The sequence below is a fragment of the Lytechinus pictus genome, unplaced genomic scaffold, assembly GCF_037042905.1.
Source record: "Lytechinus pictus isolate F3 Inbred unplaced genomic scaffold, Lp3.0 scaffold_19, whole genome shotgun sequence".
Lineage (NCBI taxonomy): Eukaryota > Metazoa > Echinodermata > Echinoidea > Temnopleuroida > Toxopneustidae > Lytechinus > Lytechinus pictus.
This window is the reverse complement of record NW_026974140.1, coordinates 7,646,694-7,673,103: the sequence shown is the minus strand read 5'-3', so window position 1 is coordinate 7,673,103 and position 26,410 is coordinate 7,646,694. Positions and strand designations below refer to the sequence as shown.

Genomic DNA, 26,410 nt, shown 5'->3' with positions numbered 1-26,410 from the left:
TCGAATATTTACCATAAATCGGGATTAGAAACTTTGACCAAATATCTAAATTATAATAGCTTTCATCATTCAGAAACAGAGTGGGAGGCCCCCCCATCATCATAAGCAAAATGTTAGATAGCTGCGTTGCAGACATTTTGTCTGTTAACAAGCATTCAGAGTTGCAATACTCAGAAAGAGAAGCTTGGACAACCAGTAATAAAAGGCATTATTGAAAATAAAAACAATAAAATTGAGAAAACATGAATAATGAAATAAATCACATGAAGAGTACCAGAATTTGGGAATATGATGTATTATCATGAGGACATATAGCAAGATTCTAAAGTATTTTTTGAAATCAATTTACCGTAATATGCAATTAATAGTGAACTCAGTCAGATCTTATATTAGACTAGAAAATGAACTTTAAGCTTCCATCAGATGTTTATCCACCCCCTCCCTTGCAGACTGATAAACCATTTTACATATAACTATGATGTAAATTGGCACTTTTTTATCTTTGGGATGCTAATACACTAAATGTATCTCAATCAAATAAATAACACACAAGAGATTAGAGATGGCAACATGTTGTATCACTCATTTGCACATTCTAGAGAAATAATAAGAGTAAAAAAGGAGAAGTTTGCATGCCAGCATGAACAACACATTCAGTGAAAAAAGTACAAATAAACCCATTCTACAAAAAAAAAAAGGAAAATAAAATTAAAGGAATGCAGGTTGAATGATAGAATAGGAATATGTTCCTTCAGAGATACTATAATATACATGCACATGAACATTGAGTAGAATAATGAGTTCATTGTAGGTGAAATAGTTAAAAATATAAATGAGTTTTGATATCCCATCGGTACACTCCTCTGTTAGGCATCTAACTACAAAAAAGTGTATATGATCACTGATATGTACACTCAAGTATTCCATTTTGCAATATTTCTGTTTTTTTTCATGCTCCCTTTGTTTGACATATTTCAGTTTCTGGATGAAGTGTTGATCACATCAATGTTGCATGTGAAAAATCTATTTCAAACCATTTAAATCACTGCTTTTGCCACATGTAAATAGCATGATCTGTCAATGGCAATATATATATTCTCAGTATTAAGCTTTAACCAAAACAATCCTTCCTTTAATTTTGAATACATCATTGGCATGAAAAGAGGAAATGAAAAGAATCCCTTTCAATTACATTTAAAATTCAGATTAAAAAGTAGTCAAAAAGACCACTAGTTAATGTCCCAATGAATACCATCTCAAATGTTTCTATTTTATAAGCTGCATAGAGTTATCATCGCTTTGTTTCATTTATAAAGAAATAATTCTGACTTGAACATACAAAAACCTGTTACATGTTTTAGGTAAGAAAGATATCCACTGGTTGTAAAGGCCAAGTTGGTTATTATGAGGCAATAAAACTCATTTCTGCCGTTCATAACCGTATATTAATTACTTCCTATTCAGAAACTCAAATAAAACTCAATAGTTTTAACCCTATTACACAGCAGCCCTAAATAGAGTAAAAAAAAACACACACCAAAGACATTCTTCTCATCCACCTCAATCTGTTTGAGATATTTCATGCAAACAAATCCTCCAAGTTAAAATATTCAATTACTATACACATACTCTTGTGATAAAAAAGAAACTTATAGAATAGATTACAGGTGGCCAATGGTAATATATCAATAAGAACATTAATATACAGTTGTGTGATTTGTACATTTTATACAAATGTGTAAACTTCTCTATATTACATACAACCCAAATCACTTGGGTCAGTGGTGTCTGCTCAGGACAATAAAATTCTGTACACAAAATTCAATTCTTTCTCTACAGCCCGTCAGCCATTAGTACGGCACTAACCGACATCTTTACATAGAGTATTCATATCGTCTCAAAATTCAAATTGATCTATATTTAAGATCTAATCAATATAATCAAAGGCAAGGCATTCATTAAAACCCTGACGGGTTGAGTTTCCAACAATCAAATTTGATGCAAAGCATCAAACAAACCTTTCTTACTACACACCTGTAGAGTTTGAAACTTCTAAAAAAAAGGTGATGTAAATAATGCCTACATGTAAATTAATTACTAAAAAAGTTTTGTTTACAGATGACTTATCATATGTTTCTACAGTGCAAATGTGTTTTTAGATCGTTTTAAGACAGAACCAATAACTTATTGTTAATTTTAGTTGGCTGGCAATAAATATGTAAAGCTTTGTAGACTGCAAAATATGTAGCATGGGTATGCTGGAATCTAAGTGTTTGGCAGACATATTACATCGCAGTAAAACATACTAAGAATTACAACACAGAGGCTTGTAAAAGTTTGTTATTCAAAACATTAGAATAGAAAGCAGGATAATTGAGCTTATTCTAGAGCTCACGTTGCTACATTTTTTACATGATATAACTCGTTTGAGATTTTTTCATCAACATGATTGAGGGTATTGTTGCATGCTCATATAAATGAGAACCATTCTAATTGATGTTCACTAAAATACGACACCATGAATTTTCTATGTGTGACACACATTCCAATTGCTCATCGATGGATGTCTGGTAGTATGACTACATATTGCTTCATTCATCTGTATATTAAAAGCAAATATGGATCTTACCCTGACAGAAATCTAGGCATGCTCCAAGCTTGTAAATAGCTGATGGTTCACTTAAATATTTGAAAATGAAAATTACATACTCTCTACAACATTGATTAATTATTCTTAGCATGCCTATTACAAGCTTATCAAATTATCCAGGTAACTAGTGACTAGATAGAGGGTACTGTAGCTTTAAATTTCTGTGTGGGTTATACGGAAACATGTAAAAACAATACATCGTTCCTGACTGGGACAAACATTTTTTTGCAGCAAAAACCAAGAGATTAGATAAGAATAGTTTAAGACAACACTGTTACATGTTAAAGGGAAGGGTTAAAGAATAAGAATAAAAGGGCAAGTCCACATAATCAAAAGGTGGATTTGAATGAAAATAGGAAAATCATACTAGCATAACGGTGAAAATAAATAAAAATCGGATACAAACTTACAAAGTTATGACAGTTTGAAGGTTTCTTTTAATTTCACAAAACAGCTTTATCACATCCTGGTTGGTATTAAAAATAGTGAACTGATGAAGATACACATTCACTTTTTTGTATCTTATTATATAAAATATTATTTTAATTTTATAATGTAAAATAAGGTTTGAATCCATGTTTGAAAAAGTGGGATTGAAGGAAAGATTGACGGAGAGAAAAAAAATGAAAAACAAGAGATGAATGGAGAAAAAAGAAAGAATATAGGAAAGAAAAAAAGGTTTCCTTCATTCTTTTGAAGTAATAAAGAAAAAGGGAAAGAAAAGAACAAGAAAGAATGGAAAGAAATAAAAAAGGGGGAAAGAACGTAAGAAAAAGGAATGAAAGAGAGAATGAAGGAAAAAAGATTTCCTTCATTTTTTTGAAAGAAAGAAAAGAAAGAAGTACGAAAAGAAAGAAAGAAAACAGGAAGGAAATAGCAAAAAAGGAGAGAAAGAATAAGGAAAAAGAGAAGGAAAGAAGAAAATAAAGATGGAAAGGATGAAAAGAATGACGTGAAGAGAGAATAAAAAAAGAAAAATAATGGAAGGAAAGAAAGAAAAAAGGAAAAGGTCAGGAAGGGAGAAGGAAGCAAAGAAAAAATAGAGGAAAGAAAAAATGAAGAAATATTAAAAAAGAAGGAAAGTACATGTAAGAAAATGAAGGAAAGAGAAAAATGAACAAAGAGAGAAAAAAGATCAGAAAAGAAAGCTAGGAAAGATTGAAAAGAAAGATAGATGGAACAAAAAAGGCAAGCGGGAAAGATAGAAGAAAGGATAGAAAGAAAGAAAGGAAAGAAAAGAAGGAAGAAAGAAAGAAAGGAAGAAAGAAAGAAGGAATGAAGGAAGGTAGCAAGTAAGGATTACTTACGGAAGGTCGAAGGAAGAAAAAGAAACAAAGAAAGAAGAAGAAAGCTCAAATTTGAAACAAAACAAAAATGCAATCATCTAACAAAAATCTTGCTGATATGTGTTTAAAATATATTTTGAAAATTGTTGGAAAAATAAACGTTTTAGAAATGAATAAAATTTCACAGAGAAACATTGACAAACTTAAAAATCAAATGAATCATCGCGGCATCGTGGACTTGCACGCATCTTTCTTCCCACTACACCGATCACAACAACACTCAAATCAACGGCTGAAACTAGTAATGAAAACTCAATAACTTGCTCCTCCGATCACATCACTAAATCAGTAATCTGAGAATCCATATAAGTATAAAAAATTTCCCGCCGATTTTGTGATTATTTTGTTGGAAAAAGTATTTTTCATGTGAGCTTGTTCACTTTGATTCGGAGTTTGATTGGGGATAGTACAGGTGTGCACAGCATCATGGAGATCCATGCATGCCTGCGCACACAGGCTGCACGCACCAGCCACATGTATGTATGCTGACTCTGTGTGTGTGTTTTTGTGTGTAGATCACAAAAAATGTCGCAAACTGGCTTGCAATTTGAATTGAGGGCAGTTGTTAACTTTGTTTTTTGATCTCTCTCTCTTCTTTATTCTTGCATGTGAAGTATGGGGAAACTTTGTAAAATTTCATTTCACAGTGAGAATTTTGCTTGCCAAATTCGGGCAAGTAGTTTTTGTCTTTACTTCAAAACACTTGCCCGACTCTAACTTTTACTTGCCCCGGGCAATCGGGCAAGCGCTTATGTCGCACCCTGCCTACAAGTTACAAGTAATAGATACTTTTGTGTTACTGAGCCACGAATGACATATTGGATTTCTTTCCTCTGGTCATTCAACACACCTGCCAACTTACACTGATACACCAATGTTAACGCATTTAAACATACGATAGAGAAGAAGTATATAGACTAATCATACAGTCAAATTAAATATTTGACCTTCAATTTGTGACATTGTTATTTATCCTTGCATAGATAAGCTTTGAAACTGGCATTGAAATGTACTATTGATCTACAGTCTTTTTACATTCTTTTTGCCACAATTGGCTTTTCATAGTTAAACCACAACTTTAGACCAGGGTTTATTTTGAAGCAAAGTTCAGAAAACAGGCTTGAGTGTTATAAAAGTAAACTGATGATGTCATCGCTTAATCTCAAGTAGGCGATTGGACATTTGATTTCTTTTCTTAAATTGTCTTTATTCATTTCAAATTTACAGGGATAAATTTTCAGTGTCGATATCTCTTTTGTTTTCATTGATGAACAACTATCCATGCTTAGATTGCTTAAAAACAAATTCAATTCAATAAAAACAGATATATATGTTAAACTTGGTTGTTTCATAGTTCAAACAATGCTGAGATTTATGAACCAGTAAAGTGGAATTAGGATATACATCTTAAAAAGTGCTTCTTTCTCTCTCTATATATATAAAATACCTTCATTTGATTGTGTTGTGTCAATAACTAGTGAATATCTATTAATGGTGGCAAATTGAAATTGATTGATAATGTAGCAATACTGGAAATGCAGCTCAAATAAAAATCAACTAAAAAATGCAGCAAAGTTAGGGAAATATCGCTTCAACAGCTTATTTTGATGTTTTACACATGTGCTTCTGGAATGTACAATTGCACTCATCTCTTTACATAATAGATAACATTACCCGCCAACCTTCGGTTTCATACAATACTCACAATAAACAAAACAATAAACAAACATTAATCAAAGAGTTTGAATAGAATGATTTAAACAGTACAGACCATCACAAACTCTTTACAAGTTTTCAATCAGAATGCCACATTCAGATCCTTTTTTAATATCACAGTTGGACTTTCCACAACAGAAAGGGCCCTTCTATTAGAAGCATTCTCTGAAATCTGCTCTTTCTGTCATCAAAATAGGATGAAAGTATTCCCAACGATACAAACAGACTGAATTGGTGTTGAACCTGTTGTAAATTATTATGAACTAAATGTGATGAAAACATTGGAAAAGTTCATTTGCAATATCCATAAAGAATTTATTATCCCATCATATACACTACAACCAAGTTGAATAACACTTTTGAAATTCACACAAAAAAGTATAAAAGTATATAAGATGGATATGTGATAATCTGTTATGTTATTAGTCTGAGAAAATGAATTTGATATACATTATACCCAAATGGTCATTTACTTGGGGACTAAACTTGAAGATGAGTCTGACCAGAATCCTGGTTCATAAAGCTGTTAATAATTTGGATGAAATTCTACGGAAGCTTTTAAGTGCCATCAATTTGATGAGATGGCAAGACATTTTGTTGTGCCATGTTGACATATGAACAGTCGTATGTTGACATGGTGAGATAGTTATCTTGCCAAGATGGTTTATAAAAACTTTTATATTGACATGGCAAGATATGTCCACCGCGTATCCTGCTATGTTGACATAGCGAGATAAAATATCTTGTGATCTTGTCAAGTCAATGGCACTTTTTTTGGCTTCTGTACATTTTAAAGCAGTTTGTTATTTGTAAAGATTTTACGTGGAATTCCCATTACTCCCATGATGTAAAAAAAAGAGATAATTTTGGTGTCCCATCCAGCACATGAAACAGTCACAATCAACTTGTTTTGTTACAAGCTTTCACTTGCAAGGCTGCTATTAGAGGTCATGTTGCTCTTAACAAATCCATGTATTGGAAAGAAAGTTCCATACTTGCTCCAGATGGATTAGGGAGGTTACCCACAGCAACAGAGAACCCCCTATACATAGAGAACGAAGAACGATCCCATTCTAATGGCTCGCTATGCAGCAGCAGCAACTGCGCCCTCTAAGACGACGGTTTGATGAAGCTTGAAGCCTAGCAAGTGAAAACAGGTACTTACTTTGTGATTGGGATAAAAGAATGCTTTCTCATGTCATTCCAGTTGTTCAAAAGGCTATTTGTAATTCAACAAGCAGCTTCATGAAAACTTCCTGCCCCCATACGGTACCTAAATTTGGGACAATATTTTTACATCACAGAGAGCTGTATTTTTCCCGCACAGTCTACCAAATATGTTATTTTATTCTCAATTAATTCCTTAAAAAACAACAGAATATGGCATTCAAGATACAACATCACTTAATATCCATTTCATGGTCTACCTTCTAATTTTTTTTCTCTCCAAATGACTTGACAACTACCAACATGTTAGCGTGATTTAATTGCTCCTTTCCACGTTGCCCCTTTTTTTGTTGTCTTCTGTATGAGGATAAGCAGCACATCCACTGTCTCCTTGATGATTTTTCACACACCAGCATCTATTAATCATAAATGAAATCAGCACTCTCCCATGGCTCTGCAGCATCCATTGCTCAATAAATCAATCTGTGCATCACGGCACTGGCTCTGCAGCTTGGATACAACCAATGAAGTCATTTCTACGCACACACAAGCGAGTCTGGTGCTCGCAATCCTTGTCAGACACACCACCAGCGACCCAACAATGACACTCATCGCGGAACGGCATCCCGTAAGGGGAGGATTGGATCGTTCATCGGGCTGTTGATGGCTAGAGCCGGTGATCCTGTCTGAAAGAATCCTCTGTGGCTTGGTCAGCTACTATGTCATTGTCTGAGAGCATCTGAAGGTGTTCAAGGTCAAGAGGATCAACGTTCAATGAGTCCGTCGAAAACAAAAGATCATGCTCAAAGTTACTGTCTACACTTGCCATTGCGTTGCTGATTTCACGAGCTAACTCTTGTCTTGGCGGTGACTCTCCTGCACCTGGCAAAGATATAAAAAAACACAAATAACAAAAGGAGCATCTCGGGCTACTTCAATTTGGTCAAATATATTTTTCAGGAGGATCAACATAATATTGGTAAAGTCATTCAAACTTCTCCGTATTAAATTCACTTTTTTTATATTTCCATAAACTTCATTTGAGCATAAAGGACCTTCTTACTGATTTAAAGTGGTAAACTGAGAATTAAAATATATTTTCATTGTTTTAATTACTTGTGACAGTAAAATGGATGTATCAGCCTCTGGGAATTAAAAATTGAATTCTTTGATACCCCAAACCATATCCCCCAAGCTATATTCTACAACAAAATGCATACTGCTCTTGCAGAACATTCAAACAAACGAATATCTCAACATGGTTTTACGAAAATGATGAAAGATATGGGGGAGGGGGGCTGACCATGCAAAAAATTATAATCATGTGGCAATTTTTTATATCTTGGTACACAACATTCTGTTGTGACAATTATTTCTATGACTTTCCATAAAAAAGTTGACACATTACACGATTTCCCTTCCTTTTTAAATCCTGAGAAAAAAAAACTTCCAAGAAATTGCTAGATGTGTATGAAGTTGTTTTGTGCTTTTTACCTGTGAATATAATATCTGGAATATTGCTGGGATGCGAGTGCTGAGGGATTTGCATAAGAGTTTGCTGATAAGATGGAGGTGGTCTCCCATGGTGAATTAATTCTTGGCTACCCCCTAGATTGTGGCTGTACACAGCACCATATGAAAGACCCTGTAAGACAAAAGATTAGACAATATCTTACACAAACCCACAGCTTCAATGACACATTTCAGACAGAAAAAATATTCTATTCATGATTATGGTACAGTACTATATCATCAAGCAGTCAGGAAATAAGCAAGGGAGTGAAAGTTTGCTCAAAAGCTGAATTTCTCTAACCCCTATAAAATCTTCATGTTGTTTGAGTAATTAGTATGACTACTCAACATCTCTTCAGATAAAACCACACTATTTCATCTGAATTGAAAATGAAAGCATAAAATACATGAACATTGAGCAATTACAATCACAGATTATTTGGGTAACAGTACTGAAGAAAAAGAAATAATCTTGATTTATCTTGCAATATATCTCTAATATAGAGTCCTTGGCTTGACATCACAGGCTGGGTTGAAACCCTGTTGCTGAAATCATATTCATTAAGATGAAATAATCCATTGTGATATTATCCCACCGCTGCCACCATAAATCCTTTATTATCTCATTTTGTTTCTGAAAGCACACAGTAAAAGCAAAACTGTTTTTTTTTTAAATAACAAGTACTCAATATGGGCATTTACCAAAACTAACAAAATACTTCAAAGGTAGAGAGTTAAGGCCACTGCACACCTTGCGACCGACTGGTCTATGACTGGTCTGCGACTGAGAGAAGGGAAATGTGACGTCACAGCTTTTGTCAGCTTGAGAGTCGCAGACCGGTCACAGACAAATTGCAAATCCTTATAACTTGATAGCAAGCTTATTCCAACATCCAGCTTATCAGACAGCAGAGTTGCGACGCGTATATTATATGCAACGTGCATACACAAAAAGCAAAAAGCGCGTGAGTAGCTGACAGAAGGGTTGTCGGATCGCAAGGTGTGCGGTGTCGAGGCTTATGACTACCTTGCGATTCATCTCCCCTCATTCAGTCGCAGACCTATCGAAGACCAGTCGGGTCTTAATGTGTGTGGTGGTCTTTAGGCTGTCTTTATTAATTGAAATTGCTGTGTTTTTCTACTTCTTTACTCATTGATATGAAGACCAAAAGACTTGGGTCATGATGAAAATGTGAAGTAAACTCACCAAACCCGAATGCATGTCGTGTTCATTCTGCGAGAGAACAAACGTCGGTGACGTCGGCGTTGACGTCGTTCTCTGCTTCTGTTCTGAGTTCTGCATCATGTTGAACTGCTCAAACTTGTACTGTAGAGCATTGGTCTGCTGCTGTTGGTAATAAGCATCACTGAATAGACCCATGTTACCTGGAACCGGTGATGTGGAGCCAGGAGAACAAGATCCAACCGGCATGGAGCCACCAGGAGATGGTAGAGGAGAATTGTTAGGATTGGATACAGGTGAAGTTGGTGAGGAACAGGATACGTTAGAACCCATAAACTGTCCTTTGTCTCTATAATGCTGCATCTGAGCCTGTAATACAGCCTAAAAAGACAAGGGACAAAGATATCATTAATACCAATAATATTACAAACTTAATTTCAATCTGAATTGAATTTATTACCAAATCTCACTGCTATACAATCGTTTCTAATCATTGAAAAATAATACAAAGTATTTGACAACTGAAGCTAACAAAATAGGAACGTGTTGTTATTCGATGTTAGTCCAAGCAAGTCATAAAAATATTATTTTAAGAATGCAGAAATGCATCGAAGAGGAGAGATGAAAACCAAATGTTTAAAAAAATGAATGTGAAAGCTGCATGTGAGACACATTAGCTGGATGAAATATAAAAAGAAGTTTAGTGAAACATACACTGTGAGTCAATTAAGTTAAGAGGATGTGTTTCAAAGGGCAGGTATCACAAAGCAGAACAAATCATAAGGCATATTTTTATGATCGATTATATTGATAACTATGTGCAATACATCAAACATATCATATATATGATAATCATTAGTCTTTGTAATACACACCCCAGGATACCTCCCAAAGGAAGTTATGTAGTTAAGACTCATCAGGAAGGACTGTTGAGCCTTTTATGAGCATTTATCTTAATTTAAAGATGGATGGTCTCTTGAAGAACATTCACAACTATATTAAAGGGATGGTCCGGGCTGAAAATATCTATATCTAAATAATAGAGTAAAATTCACAAAGCAAAATGCTGAAAATTTCATCAAAATCAGATAACAAATAACAAAGTTATTGAATTTTAAAGTTTATCAATATTTTGTGAAAACAGTTATATGCACATATTCATGAATATTCATTAGGTGGGCTGATGATGTCACATCTCCACTTTCCTTTTTCTAATGTTATTACATGAAACCATAAATGTTTCATTTTTTCATACATGTGTAAATGATGTGTCTCCATTATGATGAAAATAAGTTGTGGCAATAAATAACTAATGCACTTAATCAGTTGCCAATCCAATTGTTTTAGTTCTTGGTAGAATTTGTTTTAATAAACCTAAATTCATATAATAAAATACAAAAGAACAAGTGGGGATATGACATCATCAGCCCACCTAATGAATATTCACCAAGACATGCCTAGAACTGTTTCACCACAATAATGCACAATTTTAAATTTCAATAACTTTGTTATTTGTTATCCGATTTTGATAAAATTTTCAGCATTTGCTCTGTGAATTTTATTCTATTTATTGAGATATGAATATTTCCAGCCTGGGCCATCCCTTTAAGTAATATAGCCCTTATATGTCAACACCTAGTCAACAGGATAATGAAGGTTATTTTTTTTAAATATCCTTAAAAAATTCAATGTTGTCTATTCTTGTTTAATTAGTATAGGTCCAATGTAATGAATCTCAAATTTAAACTGTTTGTAAATTACTTGAATTGAATGAGAAATGAAAGTCAACATCGTTTGTTTCCTGTTCTTCATTTTATAATCACTTTATCATTTATTACATTGTTGGGTACAATCAAAACCAAAACAACTTCCTATCTACATGTACTATCTCAGAACATTAATATTAATTTCGATAGAAAGACTGGACTTAAAATATGTTCATCAAATATCAACCTCAATGATGAAACTGACTGTTTGTATTATTGTCTTTACAAACACCACATGTGAATAGCCTACTACATGTACTTCCTTCCTCTTTTGTACACTCTAGAATTACTTCTTTTTTTATCATATCAAATAAAAGCTCTTCAAGAGAGACCCAACTATTCGGGGGGGGGGGGGGGGAATGTCTGTTGGTTTTTATAATTACATGCTTATGAGATTGAATGGAAGTTAAGGCTAATGAAATAAAATGACATTTACAACAAATTACAATAAATATCTGAGCAATTATGGTGATACTTTGGGTCAAACTTCATCAGTGATTTTTACAAACCAGTGTAAGCTTAGTTTTTATTGCATAATCTAAAAACCCATCATTAACTATACAGAATTACCAAATTTCAGATCAAAGTTCTTGATATCTATGCAGTAAATGATTTTACAAACTTTTAAACCATGTCACTAAAGTCTATACGCAGGATACTCATGATTTTACGAAGTGATCTAAACCACCTGTTTTTTTTCTTAAAAATAAAAAGTTTCTGAAATGCATACCTGCGCTTCATAAATAATTTCAAATTGCGAAAAAAAAATGGTTTGAATAATTGATCTGATGTCTGTCAAGGCGCGTAGAAATGCTGACAGATTTTAACCTGCATTTTGAAATAAATGTTTGAAATTGTAATTGGTGACTTACCATTTGTGACATGTCTAATGTGAGGCTAGGAGGAACGTTGTGCTGCGGACTCGCTGGATTTGAATGGTGATGTGGCTGCTGTTGGGATTGCTGTTGTTGTTGCTGTGATTGTTGATGGAATATATTACCTTGGTTTGCCATTTGTTGTTGCTGTTGTTGTGATTGCTGCTGCTGTTGTTGCTGCTGCTGCTGTTGTTGCTGGGCAACCTGTTGGGCTACCTGCGTAACTTGTTGTTGTGAATGGTGATTAGGTTGCTCTTGATGGTGATCAACCACTATGCTGGGGGTCTGGTCTAATGGGATACCCTGTTAAAAAGATGGTCAATCAAAACTGACATTTCCATCAAAACTTCTACTGATACACTTCTTGAAACCCCTATAGGCTAACTCCAATTTTCTATATTATGTTGCAAAATAAACACCATTTCATCTCTTCCTTCAATAGTTGCTGTAACACTTTCCTATATTATCTCCTTGTTTCCATAACTTGCAACTAGTTAACTTAATAATCAAGAGTTAGTATTGGATGGGCTTTTGGTTACAGTGCTACGTCCCTGTGGACTAAGTGATTTCTTAAGTGTGGGATGGGCTTTTGGTAAAAATGCTGTGTTGCTGTGGACTTGGTGACTTAGTTAGTGTGGGAATGGATTTTGGTTTAGAATGCTGGGTCCCTGTGGACTAGGTGATTTAGTTAGTGCGGGGATGGGCTTTTGGTAAGAATGCTACATACCTGTGGACTAGGTGATAAATGTCTTCTTTGATTAAGGACAACGGGACTACCCGGATTACTCATCACTTGTCTTCTTTGAGGTTGAGGGCTCATCTGAGGACTAACCTGTGGACTGTGTGTAGTAACCTGATACACACACAAGAATGCTCATCAGTTTGCCCACTATGTTAGATTGCACATTGTGATTTATTAACCCTTTCCTATCAAGATCATTAAGACTGGCCCAGAATATGGACCAGGCAATAAGAGGTGTTTCATGTTAGACCAGGGCCAGACTTACTGTGGTGGGAAAGGGCACACACAAGCATTTTGGAAACCTAAATCCAAGATCACACGTACATGGCACAAGGTGTTTTAGCCAGCCCAAATTATGATGGTGGTGAGAAACTTTTGCCCAGCCAAACTCTTGGCAGTAGAAAGACCCGGATGAAATATAGTTTGGCTGACCAAAGTGATCTTTCGGCTTCCCTGTAAGAGTGCTGGGCTTTATTTAAACCATTTATTTGTTATCAAACATATTATATGTTTCATTGATTTTTAAAAGGAACTAATGGTACTAATGAATTGCACCATTAAGCCTGTTTTAGGCTTTGGTAAAGGGAATTATACATGCATACCACCTAACATTCTAATCTTATCCAATTCCTATCTTTCTCATAGCCATTGATTCTTTGTACAATTGTGAATTTTGATTTTTTTTTCTTCACTATATTAGTTCTTAAAAGGACATTTCAGCACTTATCTTACATAGTTAGTAATCAAATACCAAAACCCCACACACAAAGATAATACCCAAAAATTTCAGCCCATTCCATAATTTAGAAGCATATTTATATAACAAACCCCAAAATAAATTTACCTGGATACACTGTAACTTTATTTTTATCAGGCATATACTACACTTTAAACACATAACCTGTAAAATCATAAAATACATCTAATGAAACCTGTTTTTAATTTTGTTCATGTCATCCACATTTTTAGAACAAACGCATTTATATAATGTAGCGATGAACTAGAACAGTGACACATACTTTCAGAAAATTTACCAAGATTCAAAATGGGGCTTTAACTTGCGTAGATTAGTACCGAGTGCAGAACAAGCCATGCATCAAATGAACAGCTTTGGACTGACTCATGTATACCACAAATGCCCTCAGATCTTGGCACAAGTGGAAGAAGTTGTCATGATAAACCAACCACAACAGGAGACGGAATGGGTATGTTGCAAATCCATTTATGGGTGGGGTTGAGGTAGGATAGGTGATTTGAAACATGTACTGATCAAACACAATTCATATGGTAGTAAAAAATGAGTAAATTGCCAATTCGTCTACTGCTAACTCGTCCACTCACCACATGTTCTACTTTCATTCAGTCTTATGTCATTCCATCCATCAACATTTCGTCTAACAACCATTTGGTCCAATCATCACTTCGTCTAATCACCAGTTCGTCTATGACCATTTCGTCTAATAACCAGTTGGTCTAATATCCATTTTCTTTTTGCCAATTTAACTCTTATCGAATTAGACCATGGCTAAATGGCTATTGGACCAACTGGTTATCATACGAAATGGTGAATGGACGAATTGGCAATTAGACCATGTGGATATTGGACGAAACTGATTGTAGACCTAATGATAGTTGACGAGTTGGCAAATGGACGAATTGGAAATAAACCTTAAAATGCACAAGTGAGCAACAATACCTCTCATTTGACAGCTTGCACATGTCATCTATGATGATACGCAATGATGGCTCTCTTAATACCTTATCTAACTTACCGACACCTTCCTCTCCAGATTGTACATTTTTAGCATGTTCTAACAGATTTTCACATTTCAATACACTCACTTTGCAACTCAAGTATAAGCACATCCTTCAACTCACCTGTGGTAATGTATGGTTACCAATGACACCAAGATGGCCTCCCGATGGCATGCTTTGTGAGAGGTTTGTAGCACTACCGCTGTGATTGTACGCTTGATCCTCAGGATCTAAGGGCGTTGGGAGCGGAGAGGGGATGTGAAGGTTGGTGAGGTCCGGTAAAGATCCAGTGTTACTTGAAATAGGTATCGGGTTGCTTGCCTCTGATGGTTGCTCCGCTGATGGACAAATACTAAAAGAGAGAGAAAAAAAGGAACAAATATTATTGAAGTATTGTTGTAATGACTATTCTTTGGAAAAGATTTCTGGTTAGTTTGATTCAATTACAATTAGACAATGCCTCAAATCCTTTGAAAGTGTTAAAAAAAATTTGTAATATATATTCATGGAAAAATTCCAGACTGTATGTGTCTAACTTGGAAACATATCCGGCTTTGGTAAGAAGAGGCAAAGGATAAAATCTATTTAACCCCCCTCCCCCGTAACAAGAAGCAGTTCCGTTTGTGGGAAGTGAAGATGGACATAATTACTTGACATTCTTTCTTTGGCAACAATTATGTACCTTTTGGCTATGTGAACTTTTTTGCATATCCAAATTCTTTCCCCAAACAAAACTAAATAATGTTTTCCACCCTCTCCCTCTTTCATTATGAAATCACAGATTTGCCCTTGTTTTTTTTTTACCCAGTTCTACTACTGGGTGCAAATAAGTCATTTTGATAGACCAATAGGTGAGGAAATTCATATCTAAGCATAATTGCAAATTGAGATTTTACATCAGTAAGAATGTGAATGGATATTTCATACATGCATGAATAGGTAGACAATACTATAAAAGACATGATTGTTTTGAGGATATGAAGGTATTAGAAGGATAAATATTTAAATTAAATAAAGATGACTAACATTGGCAAATTTGAATCTGAAACTAAATTTTATACCTCACACTTTATTAATCTGAATACAGTGCTTATCATGCTAACGATCCCTTCCATTGCAATACAACAAATGTAATGGCCGAAGAACGGCTTTGGTTTCAAAAGACTGTCAAGGATTGCAAAGGCACAAAATTATATCACCAAATTAAGTTGACATATTTTCTGTGATATAAATGTTTTTTGTGTAATGAATATACTTTGTCATGACTGTAACTGGCAACATATTTTATATCAGTATAGAAATTGGGAAGATATTTATTGAAGTAGAACTATTCATATTTATTTATTTCCAATCACTTGAAAAATATTAACCAGGCATAATATTTATGTATAGTATGACCCCTGAACTTTAGAAATTGTAGGTTAGAAATGCATGAAAAAAAAAACTTACTTAATACCAGGTACTTCACATGATCTAGGTCTGGATTGAAGCGATTGATGTGCCTGGGTTTAAAACACAAAATCAATGGTTTACATTTATTAGTGTAATGTTTATTCATAGATTCAATAAGCAAAAGATGATCAATGCACTCATGATAAATCCAACCAGGTGGGTTTTTTCATAAAGTTGTTTGTAAGTTTCCTATATTTGCACACGACTGGTGACTGTTTCTTGTACTACATTACATATCCTTGCGTAGCTGACATGATAAATCCTTGTGTAGCTCCTAAGAACATGTTTCATCCCACTGCTGCCACCATTTATTGTTGTGAGCTATGAAAAATGAATCGTAAAGTGATTGGTTAAGATAAGATTTTCTTTTAAAATCCATTCTGATACCTGAAAGTGGTATCAACATTTGAATCATAATCAAAAAATAATAATCTGAAAGTCTCATTCTTTAAGATCAAAAGAAAGTATTTTTAAATAGTTTAATCTGAGTCAATATTTTAAATTGATATCATTCTGTTGTTCTTGAATCATCTTACCTAGAATTGGAGTTAACATTAGGTTTATAGTTACTAATATAAGGCCAATAAAAATATGGCATATCATAATATCCTTAAGAAACATGTGCGAATGATAAAAAAATGTTCTTACTAGTTATAACAAAAGGTCAGATGCATATTGGTGGCAAGCAATTGCTAGCCAAGCAAACAATCATTTCTCAGCAATTGCTTTATTTCATATACATATACCTTTTGCTTGTGCTTAAAACTTTTTCTTGTCTTCAGCAAGTAATTGCTGGTGCAAACACGACTCATCGAACAAAGGCGAGACCCATATGCAAAGGTTTCCTAACATGTCAGTGCAAAATATATCGCTTCTCTCAAGTAAAATTTTTCTTAGACGTGGTGTCTAAATATTCCTCAAACTTGTTTCTAATTAATCAATTTTTATACTTGGCATTGTTTGCAATTACTAGGAAGAAAAGATGTTCACGTAGGCTACTGTACACCTTGGGTTCTCTTTCACATACATGTATAAATATGTTTACAAAATGTGAATGTCTTGATCAAGCAAATGCTACAGCTGCTCTAACGGAGCTTGACAAAACCCAAGCAATTGCTTAACCCTTTCCCTGCCTTCAAAAAGCAAATGCTAGTTGTTTGAACAACAACGACATCACACTGGTGCGAACATGACTCACAGAAGAAAGGTAGGACTCGTATGCAAAGGGTTTCCTGACATGGCAATGCAAAATAAACCACTTCTCTTATGTAACATTTTTTCCTTAGACAATGAGTCAAATGCATAAAAAGTAGCAATAGCTAGCCAAGCAAAAGAACATGCCTTAGCAATTGCTTTATTTTGTATGCACAACCCTTTGCTTATGCTTTGCTTATACGAACACGACTCACAGAACAAAAGCGGGATTCGAATGCAAAGTGTGGCAGTGCAAAATACCACAATTCTTATGTAACATCTTAGACGTGGTGTCAAATTATTCCTTTAACTTGTTTCTAGTTAATGGGTCAGATGAATAAAAAGTAGTAATTGCTAGCCAAGCAAAATATCATGCCTCAGCAATAGCTTTATTTCATATGCATAACCCTTTGCTAGTGCTTGAACCCTTTTCTTGCCTACAGAAAGCAATTGCTAGCGGTTTGAACAATAGCGACGTCACGACTCACAGAACAAAAGCGGGACTCGAATGCAAAGTGTGGCAGTGCAAAATACTGCTCTCCTGTAACATCTTTTCCTTAGACATGATGTCCAACTATTCCTTTAACTTGTTTCAAAGTAGTAAATTTATATAACTGACATTCAGCTTGTGCTTAATACTAGGAAGAAAAAAATGTACATGTAGGCTACTGCACACCTTGGGGTTCTCTCTCAGTTACATAAAACATGATTATAAGACGCGAACGCCCTGATCAAACAAACGTTCAAGCTGCTCTGACGGAGCTTGAAAAAAACCCAAGCTAGTGCTTAAACGTACAAGCAAAATGTTTGCTTTATGCATACACTTTTTAGCAATAGCTTAATCGTGAAGCAAATGCTAGCAGGCAGTTAGCAATTGCTTGAGCTTACTAGCAAAAGCATTTGCTCGGTCATTTTATGCATACGGAATCAAGCAAAAGCAATTGCTACTTTAATTTCTATGCATCTGACCCAATGTAATAAAATCAAGGGCTAACTATGGATAATAAAAATCAATTGTAAAAAAAATCTCTTTCATTGGATAGATGCCATGTCGAGTTGATGTCTAAAGTATAGAGATGGAATGAAATGTTTTCTGGGAGTGTTACGCATGGAGAAATACTTGTTAATAGTACTGGGGAGCGTTTCATCAACAATTTTGTCCGACAAGATGTCAGATCTGACATCTTTCCTTGATTCTGATTGGCTGAGAGGCACTGTTACTATGGTAACTGTCGGATAAAACAGGATTTGTCGGATAAAACGTCCGACAAGTCCTTTCATGAAACACTCCCCTGGTTGTGAATATGCAATGAGATATAAGCTGCCCTGGAGAAAAAAAAATGATCCCTTTCACTTATCCTTTTGAAGGCGAAGGAAGGAAGGATGGATAAATGACAAGAGTTCAGATCAGAATGAGGACGCATTCAAAACAAGAATATGTCTCTCTGGAAATAGTTAGGCCTATATATCAAACAGAATTGTTGACTTTTATAGGAATACATGAACATTGATGGCATATAATTAAAAACGAAAACAAGTCAAGTTTTGATATTTGTGTGGGTGGCTTTATATTTACTTACAAGCTCTGAAAAAGTGCAGTTTTAACAAGGATAGACAAGGTAGCAATAGGGACCTGCTTGACAAGTTACCAGGAATCATCACAGATTAAACGGATGTTACTTTATGGTCTCTACTGGGATATCTAGAGCATTGGCCAAGATCAAAGTTTCTTTCATTTTGGCAACGTCTGAAGCGTACACATACAAGGCCATGAACTATTGTTCATGTGCGCAAACAATGGAAAATTTTTGACCCCGAATATAGCCGGTATTTACAAGGACCTCCCGGTTCTTACAAGGCCTCCTGGATGCATTCGGTAGCTACACTGTTGTATAAGGTGGCTACAAGGATAAACACGGTTGATTATCTGTCTGTTAACTCCGGAATGAAAAATTGAACATGTTTAATTTTCCCGGGTATGCCGGTACATCAAGGATGGCGCCGTATGAGTAGCCGTTGTGTACACGGTAATCCCAGATTGTACAAGGATCACCCCGGATTGACAATCCGGGATGATCCGTGTTGGTTTCGTGAAGGTGTAAAAGGGGCTTAAGGAGTGCAGAAGTTCTGCAACATGGCAAAATGAGCTCACTAAGTTATTGCCAAAGTCAATTGGTATAGAGTTTGATCAGTACTTGGATGGAAGACCATGTGTTCAGTGAGCTGGTCATTCCTATATGTACTACATGTATGTGCAGAAAATAAATCAAGAATAATCATTCAGGTTCATTTCAAGTGAAAAAGATGTTGATTATTCATGATAGTAATAAAACTTACCTTCTTTGGGTCCCAATGACCAGGCTTCAACCGGTCACCCATGTTGTCTATCGTGTCTATGGAAAATAAGAAGTAAATCAAAGATAACCCTTTAGAGTAGACTGTTTGTTGGAACAATCCCCAGACACACTAACATAGTCTAAATTTTAAGTCCAATGGGAGCTAAATGAAAATGTACATTTATACCCTGACATATCATAACGTTGAAAACTTTTGCTGGACTTATCTCAAGGCCAACTTGTTGTCAATTACTTGGGTCTAAGCCTTAACCCACGAGATTGACAATAGACAAAAAAGGCCCAAGAGATAAACCCAGGGGGGGGGGGGGGGGAGCTACTCGAATCATAACATGATACCTATGTGCCACACCAAAGTCAAAATAGGGGGTTCTGGAACTACATATTCTTCTTAAAAATGGAGGTCTGGAATGGCCCCAGAATCAACCATTGCTGAAAATGAATTGCATCGGAACTGCCCACATAGAAAATAGGGGTCTCCGAAACTCAAATGACTCTTCATTGATCGAGCTCACCTCCTTGACAGGCTGAGTAGTTCATGATGGGCGTGCACTGGAACAAGAAACCACAAATTTGAGGGTCTCTGGAACAGGGAAAAATAGGAATTTCTATGGCTTTCTAAATTGGTAATCCTCTGGAACAGAAATTTAGGCTCAAAATGGGGATCTCAACCGCGGCACATAAGTATCATACGTTTATACTGAGTAGCCCCCCCCCCCTCGAGATAAACACTTTACAAAAGAAGCCTACCGAACCAAAAATACTGAAAACTGACAATTCTGAGAGGTACGATTTATAGTTAAATTGATATCAAGACAAGATGGTGCTGTTTATTCTGTCGGTCTTGTGGAGTTTTTATCTAGTGTCTGTCTAATGGACCTTTGCTGCCTAATGTCTCTCATAGGCTGTCAGATTCATGGGCCTGTTTTTGTTCATTGTCTATCTCGTTGGCCTATAAGACACCGTTCTCATTATACTTTCTAAAACTGGTTTACTAGAAACCGGTTCAGGAAACCAGTTTGGAAGATCTATTTGCTAGCATTCCCATTCGATCACCCGAAATTGGTTTTCAAAACCACTTCATGTAAAGCGGTCTTGTTGCTTTGGGAACACTCTCAGTGGGGTGACATGTTTTGCGCAAAATTTGAAACCGCAGTGTAGGCATTCCACACACAGTGTGTGGAGCAGCGCGCTCGAAATGTGCAAAGATTTCTTCCCGAAGAACGGTTGTGTCCTCACTTATGCTAAAACTAGTTTAACAAGGCAAAGCGATCTTCAAAAGTACATCGCGAGGTGGTTTTCTGAACAGGTTTAGAAAATCGCTTCCGAGACCACTTCGACCGTTCTCATTACACGTTAAACTATAGTTTCCACTAAACTAGTTTCCAGGAAACTAGTTTTAGGACAGTAGTGAGGACAGTGTCTTTGAGAGTGTCGATCTCGTAGGCTGTATGGCTGTCTGACTCGCGGGCTGTTTGGTCATGGAGGGTTGTCAGTCTCCAACGCTCCTGGTCTCACGGGCTATCGGTCAGGTGGTTCGTCAGTGTTGTAGGCTGTCGGTCTTGCGGACTATCGGTCTCGTAGGCTGTCGGTCTTGCGGACTGTCAGCCTGGTAGGTTTTCAGTCTCGTAGGCTGTCGGTCTCGCAGACTATGAGTCTGGTGAGTTTTCAGTCTCGTAGGATGTTGGTTTCGCGGACTGTGAATCTGGTGGGTTTTCACTTCGTAGGCTGTCGGTCTCGCGGACTGTCAGTCTAGTGGGTTTTCAGTTTCGTAGGCTGTCTGTCTCGCGGACGGTCAGTCTGGTGGGTTTTCAGTTTCGTAGGCTGTCGGTCTGGTGGGTTTTCAGCCTCGTAGGCTGTCGGTCTGGTGGGTCTTACCAATTTACATGAACACAAGGTTGCATCCATTTTCACTTTCAAATAAGTTGTGTGATAGAAGTCATGTTTGACAGTTTTCTTCTAAACTTCCTTTTAAATAAATGTATCATTCAATCAAATTTTTTTCATCAAATTGAGCTATATAAAGGCAAACATTTTCTATCAGTCAAATCAGGTCTTAAAGGAATACCCCAGGCTAAAAATGATATCAGTTGAACAGATAAAGAAATCATAGAATAAGACAAAGCACTGAAAATTTCATCAAAATCAGACAAGCAGTAACACAGTCATGACATTTAAAAGTTTGGTATCATTTTTATTTAACAGTTCTATGCATGTCTTCATGAATATGCAATGAGCAAGCTGATGTCATATCCCAACTTTTTGTAATATCAAATCAGTTTATTCAAACTGTGTCCTCTAAGATCGAAAAGAATAGGTTTGAATACTGATTTAATGTATAAGATAATCAATGCTGAAACTCAATATAATACAAGGAGACATATTTTACAAACAAGTGGAACGCCTCTGGCAATCTCGCCTGCATTACATAATTCGATAAACAGCAGTGTTGCCTTTGAAAACAGCTAATGAATAATTATTCACAGAAGAAAACACTAATATGATAATAAAATATTATGTCCATTGACCCACAATGACCTTTGACCATGATCATGTGACCTATTAAAGACATGTGCAAAACAATAATTCATACTTGATTACCCTTATGTCGATGTTTCATGAGCTAGATCCATAAACTTTCTAAGTTATGATGCCAATTCAATACATACTCTCAACACAGCCAGAGTTAATTTACCTTAAATGACCTTTGACATTGGTCATGTTACCTGAAACTCACACAGGATGTTCAGTGATACTTAATTACTCTCATGTCCAAGTTATATGAATAAGATCCATAAACTTTCAAAGTTATGATGGTAATTCAACAAATACCCCCAACTTGGTCAGAGTTCATTGACCCTAAATTACCTTTGACCTTGGTGATGTGACTTGAAACTCGGGCAGAAGGTTCAGTAATACTTGATTACCCTTATGGCCAAATTTCATGAACGAGGTCCACATACTTTTGAAGTTATGACAAAATTTCAAAAACTTAACCTAAGTAGGTTAAGATTTTGATGTTGATTTCCCCATCATGGTCTAAGTTCATTGACCCTAAATGACTTTTGACATTTTTATAGTCATGTGACCTGAATCTCAGGCAGGATGTTCAGTAATACTAGATTAACATTATGTCCAAATTTCATGAACTAGGGCCATATACTTTGTAAGTTATGCTGTCATTTCAAAAACTTAACCTTTGGTCAAGATTTGATGTTGTCGGAAATGCGACACCGTTAGTCTCACTCTGCTATGCAGGTGAGACAAAAACTATTCTACTCTGACGTCACAAACTATTTTGATCTCCGATGAATTTCATTTTTCTGGTGAAATTATGATTAGTCACGTGAAGGGCTCTCGACCAATCAAATAGCAAAAAAATTTCAATAAGGGATATAATATATACTAATGTATGAAAACATGAAAAAATTATGATTTTATGTAATATAATATCATAAAAGAAAGTGGGGACATGACATCACAGCCCACCTATCGCATAAATATGAAATTATGTTTATTCAATTTTAATCCTCCGAGAACTTAAGAAGTTGGATAGACTTATTTTATCATTAGGGAAATACAGGTGTATATGATTCACACTTGTATGAAAAAAAATGAAACAATTATGATTTCGTGTAATAACATAAGAAAAGGAAAGTGTGGATGTGACATCATCAGCTCACCTAATGAATATTCATGACAATGTGCATATAACTATTTTCACAAAACATTGCTTAACTTAAAAGTCAATACCATTGTTATTTGTTATCAGATTTTCAGCATTTTACTTGGTGAAATTTACTCTCTTTATGATTTTCGGCCCAAACCTTTAAGCGTACCCTGGATAGACAGAAAATCAATATTTGATCAAAACATATATAGTACAATGGGCAAAGTCCCACGTATGTTTTTGTGTTACTGATTTATTTATTAATGGTTTTATGCCACCATCCTGTACATGTATATTTAGATTTGTCATGGATTAACTTAGGTCTGATGAATTACCAAATCAAATACACTATCTTTAATTTCTATTTGTAAGTTGAAAGTTAAATATAAACATATATGACTTTTGCACATTAAATTACAATTAAATTCATCAATCAAATATTTTTCTTCAAAGTTTCAATAATTTTAAATGATTTCATATAATTATAAAAAGCCAAGATTTAATCAATTACCAAATAGATTTAGATTAATAAAATTCAACTAAAAAAAAAGCAGTAGAGAACAAGTTAATAACAATGGTAATTTTTATAAGCCCATGAGACAAATTAATTAATGCCCACACTGGACAGATGACACTGAAATTATACAAAGGCAAGTATATTAGAATATATTAATAGCAATTATATTCTAACTATTGTGAATTGTCATTCCTTTAATATCTTTATCATCTTCATTTCCGATAAGTTTAGCTTTCACAAACAGATGTAGAGGAGGTAAAATCAGTGTGCTCTATTCATATTTCTTTACCACAACAAGATATTTTGTTTTAATTGAGGCAAATAAAATCATATTTATAAAAACATTACAATAGAAAAGAATAGATTTTATACAATTTTATGAACTGGTGTATTTTGGTGTAGCACTGGCTATTCAATTCAGAATTTCATCTCCCTAAGACATTTCATCATTTACACTCTTTCCTTGACTCACCAAAAGTCCAAAAATCTTCACTTTTGGTAAATCTCCAGTGAGATTGTATTCCAAATCCATAATCAAGAGACGAAAAATCGTAAGTGAATTGAAGGGACCTCTTCCACAATAATTGAGTTTAATCAATTGGACCAAAGAGCATTATCCCTCTTGGGAAATAATTTTTTCTTCAAATCTATTTGAAATGGAAAATTAAATTCCAGGAAAAAGATAGCTTTTTTGTACTGTGAAATGTCACTAATATTGGTTCATTATAATTTGCAAATTAATTGGACATTTATTAATTTTGAACAAAGTCAGAAGCAAGGTCTGGTGGTGAAAAGGGATTCTAAGTGGGTATGCATTTACTTACATCAAAAATTAAAAGACTCATTACTGAAGATATTCCAGTCTGATTACAAATAGACTGTTACAAATATAATATTTCATTAAGAATTTCACCAGCCTTACTTAACATTTTTCCTATTACCTGGCGCACCATGATTAGTCTACGAATTCATGATCACAGTCTTTGTTTAGTGGAGAGTTATACAAATTTTTCAAAATTATAAGATCATATCCCTTAAAATATCATAGGGGCATAATACAATCAGCATCTGGGTATCACATAACATACGGCATCATACAATCAACAAAGGGATATGTGCAATGTTCACTTTTTATTTTATATGGCAACATGGATTGTGATTCAAAACCCAATAACAAAATGCAGATATAAAGAGAAACAAAGCATGTGTTCAATGTCGCCCATTCCTGGTTGGAAAAGTAAACGTCTTTCAGATTGTGATTCAGAGGAAAATTTATATGCTGAAAAAGGTACGTTTTGAAAGACGATCAGCATGCCAAATGTATTGAAATGAGTAGTGTAATTGCACATTTAAAGGACAAGTCCACCCCAACAAAAATTTGATTTGAATTAAAAAGAGAAAAATCAAACAAGCAAACCACTGAAAATTTCATTAAAATCGGATGTAAAATAAGAAAGTAATGACATTTAAAGTTTCGCTTAATTTTACAAAACAGTATATGCACATCCAGGTCGGTATGCAAATGAGGTAACTGATGACGTCATCCAGTCACTATTTCGTACGTTATAGGAAATATGAAATATTCCAATTTTCTCCTCATTGTCATGTGGAACAAAGTTTTATTCCTCCCTGAACATGTGTGTACCATTGTTATAACATATTGTTGTTCCTTAAAGTCAAATTAGTGAAATTTGAAATATTGTATAATCCAAACAATAAAAAACAAAAGAAATAGTGAGTGATGGACATCACCATCTCTCTCATTTGCATGTCACCGAGTTCTGCATACAACTGTTTTGTGAAAAATAAGTGAACTTTAAAATGTCATAGCTTTCTTATTTTACATCCGATTTTTATGAAATTTTCAGCGTTATCTTGTTAGATTTTTCTCTATTGATTCAAATCAACATTTTCCTGGGGTGTACTTGACTTTTCAACATGATTCATGTTGCTGTTTAAATTTGAATATCAACACAAAACACACACTAAGGGGTCATCAAACATTCAGCGTAGTCCCGAGGGGGGGGGGGGTGGTGGGAAGGGGGCATTTCTATTGATGAGTGGATACCAGACATGACCAAGGGGTTTCGAAAAGCACACTAAACACATATTTTCCACATTCTGAAAATGCACCCCTTAACAAGTACTGGTGTGGCTGAAACCTTACCCTTAACAAGTATTGGAAACAAAATGGTACCATTGATAAGTATTCCCTGAATTGACCCCCTAAACCAGTAGGCCTACAGCGATATTTCAATTGTTATGTCATGGACGTGATCTGACGTTGGCTTTACTTTGGGCTAATTACAATGGGTTCAGTACCGCCCCATCTCGCTCAAATCGGACCCTAAACACATAGTGTTGGGGCAAAAAGTACATACATCCCTCGCAAATTTGATCGTAAACACGTAGCCATCCGAGCGAAATATATACCCTTTTTCAGCATTTCAGTGTTTATGACACCCTTATTACATTACATACGTAACATGCCCAATCTTGAAAAAGATATTC

The 26,410-nt window shown here is 35.2% G+C and overlaps 1 protein-coding gene across 1 annotated transcript in view; it reads right to left on the bottom strand.

Moving 5' to 3' along the window:
• Positions 1 to 4,048: 4,048 nt before the first annotated feature.
• Positions 4,049 to 26,410, bottom strand: part of LOC129260953 (CREB-regulated transcription coactivator 1-like) — a 30,755-nt gene continuing 8,393 nt past the window's right edge. The window contains exons 3-10 of the mRNA XM_054898968.2: positions 19,696 to 19,751; positions 16,162 to 16,214; positions 14,836 to 15,064; positions 12,943 to 13,068; positions 12,213 to 12,518; positions 9,599 to 9,955; positions 8,374 to 8,524; positions 4,049 to 7,761 (exon numbers count right to left, since the gene is read on the bottom strand). Of these exons, the coding sequence (XP_054754943.2) occupies positions 7,547 to 7,761; positions 8,374 to 8,524; positions 9,599 to 9,955; positions 12,213 to 12,518; positions 12,943 to 13,068; positions 14,836 to 15,064; positions 16,162 to 16,214; positions 19,696 to 19,751 (1,493 nt within the window). The 3' untranslated portion in view covers positions 4,049 to 7,546. The remainder of the gene's footprint in view (positions 7,762 to 8,373; positions 8,525 to 9,598; positions 9,956 to 12,212; positions 12,519 to 12,942; positions 13,069 to 14,835; positions 15,065 to 16,161; positions 16,215 to 19,695; positions 19,752 to 26,410) is intronic.